This window comes from Uloborus diversus, chromosome 4, assembly GCF_026930045.1.
Source record: "Uloborus diversus isolate 005 chromosome 4, Udiv.v.3.1, whole genome shotgun sequence".
NCBI classification, from domain to species: domain Eukaryota; kingdom Metazoa; phylum Arthropoda; class Arachnida; order Araneae; family Uloboridae; genus Uloborus; species Uloborus diversus.
In genome coordinates this window covers 113,295,241-113,297,713 of record NC_072734.1, presented here as the reverse complement: position 1 = coordinate 113,297,713, position 2,473 = coordinate 113,295,241, and the positions used below count along the sequence as shown (strand labels likewise).

The following is a 2,473-nucleotide window of genomic DNA, read 5'->3' as shown; positions in this document are numbered from 1 at the left end:
ATTCATCGTAATAATTGAGATCGAAAAAAGTTGGGCATCACTCTTTATTTGAGGTTTTTTTTTTATTTAATATTAATTCTGTTCATACGAATCGTTACTAAATTATTAAAGTATCACGTCTGGTTATTCAAGACTCAGAACAAATTTATTATGCCTAAAAGAGCATGTGGAATAATTTAAAAAATTAGCATGTGCGTAGTAATTTATTCAAATACACCAGAGACCCTTACGATAGATATTCTTAGAATCGAATTAAAAGTGGGAAACGTATTTTAAAGAGATCTGATTATGCGCGGAAGTCGAATATACCTGGGCACTCCGGTCTTTGGTTTCAAAACTAATTTGTCACTTCTAAATAATTTAATTCTACGTTTAGTCATTTCAGATAGGAATAAGCCTTTCTCTTGAATTTCATCAAGAAAAAAATGCAATACGATTTATCATAGGTATATTTTGACAGATGATCCAAGATAATTTATTTTATTAAAACTATAAAAGTTATAAAAATAGAACATACATTGAAAACGCACAAGATATCGTTCACAAAATATTTTAAATGAAAAAAATTCAGATCGAGCAATTAATTATACATTTGGGATTTCGGTGTTTATTGAGTAATTTTACTTGCACTAAATGAGCTAAATTTCTGGATAACAGATTTCGTAATAACAAGCCTTTATTTTTTCAATGGTAAAGCTGGGATATTGCGCCGCTTAGAAGTAACCTTCATTTAGTGTTATAGGTCGTTTCCCTACTATTGTTCCAAATCGATTTGCTTGGTTCCCATAGTAAAAGAGATACTAATTCTGGAATACTTTGTGGTAGAATCATGCCCCCCAGGTTCAGAGGCAAGTTTGGTTGGGACAAACCTTTTCCTCCTCCAGAAAAGAAACGGCGAAGGAAAAGAAAAGAAACATTCAGCATTTACCTGTACAGAATATTGAAAACAATCCATGATGATTTGAGTATTTCCAGTAAAGCCATGAACGTCATGAATTGCTTCATCTTGGATATCTTCGAGCGCATCGCGACAGAAGCGTCTCGTTTGGCAGCTTATGGTAAACGCCAGACCATCAACAGTGCGGACATACGAGCAGCAGTCCTTTTGCTATTGACTGGAGATCTACAGAAACATGCGGAATGGGAAGGGGCCGAAGCCCTGAAGCGATACCATTGCAACAAGAAAACAGCGATGCAAAATGCTCAAGTCATTTAGTACCGAAATATGTTCATCAAAATTGCTTCTTTGGAACATTGGCGTCATCAAATTAGTTTATTCAGAGATTTGGCCTCGTCAAATTAACATCTTCAGAGATTTGGCGTCATCAACTTCGCCTCTTCTGAGATTTAGAGTCATCAATTTAGTTTCTTCAGAGATTGGGTTACTTAAAAGTAGCTTCTTCAAATATTAGGCTGCTTCAAATTAGTTCCGTCAGAGATTTGGCTGCTAGTTTTTAGTGAGATTTCGAAAGGCAAGCATTTTGCGTTTCATTTTCATCAGCTTCGAATATTCACCCAATGTCTTCCATCAAAGGATAAAACAAGTGTTAACTAATATTCTTTAGAATCTTAATCTTATCCACCATCTTCACTGAAAACTGAAGGTATTACAAAGAGTATCTTGTTTCCTACCATCACGTGGCTTCATCCAATATCTTTAATAAAATTTCAAATGATAAAGCTGATACAACTCTATATTTCTTCAGACACGCAGATTCACCAAGCTACGGCAAAGAGTGTCCTGTTTTGTCCAACAAAGTAGCTTCACGCAATTTCTGTTCCTTAGCAAAATTTCAAATGATGAAACAGATAGTGCCCTAAGATATTTTTATGAGGTGTAGCTTCACCAGTTTGAAACAATGAGTGCCTTATTTTGTTAACTAACGTAGCTTCATCCAATCTATAGCAAAGTTTCAAAAGAAAATTCAGATAGTGCCCTATATTCTTCAGAGATATAGCTTCAGTAAATGTATTTAGTGAAACATCAAAATGTAGGTGTCTTAGTTATTTAATATATTCAGTAGACTTTCAAAAGGCAATGGAAGATAGCGTCTTTCATTCTTTAGAGTCCATTCTTCTCCTAATACCTTTAGTGAATCATCAAAAGTTAAAACAAACAGAGGCAGCGAGACGCAAGGGATGTAAGTGGACTTTTTAAAAACTTCGAGTAAAACGCGTTTAAAGTCAGATTTTAGGTAGGCTTTCAATTAACGTTTTTTTCTAAATTACTCTGTATAGCAGCATCTACCAGAGCTACTATTACCATCTCTTGCCCTAAAACAGAGGTTCTCCTACCATTTGTGCTGATTATCTCGAAATTTTTAATTTTGGCACTTACATCCCTTTGCTTCTTTATGCCTTAGTTGTTCTTTGTTCTTCAGAGAGATTGTTTCATTCATAAGCTAGTGAAAATATAAAGTGTAAGACAATTAGTATTTTGTGTTGTTCAAATAAGTAGATTCCTCCGAAATCT

General features: G+C 34.5%; 1 protein-coding gene across 1 annotated transcript; it reads left to right on the top strand.

Moving 5' to 3' along the window:
• The first annotated feature begins 829 nt into the window (after positions 1-829).
• On the top strand, positions 830-1,216 carry LOC129220769 (late histone H2B.L4-like). Its single transcript, XM_054855198.1, has one exon. The coding sequence runs from the start codon at positions 830-832 to the stop codon at positions 1,214-1,216; it is 387 nt and encodes a 128-aa protein (XP_054711173.1).
• Positions 1,217-2,473: the final 1,257 nt, after the last annotated feature.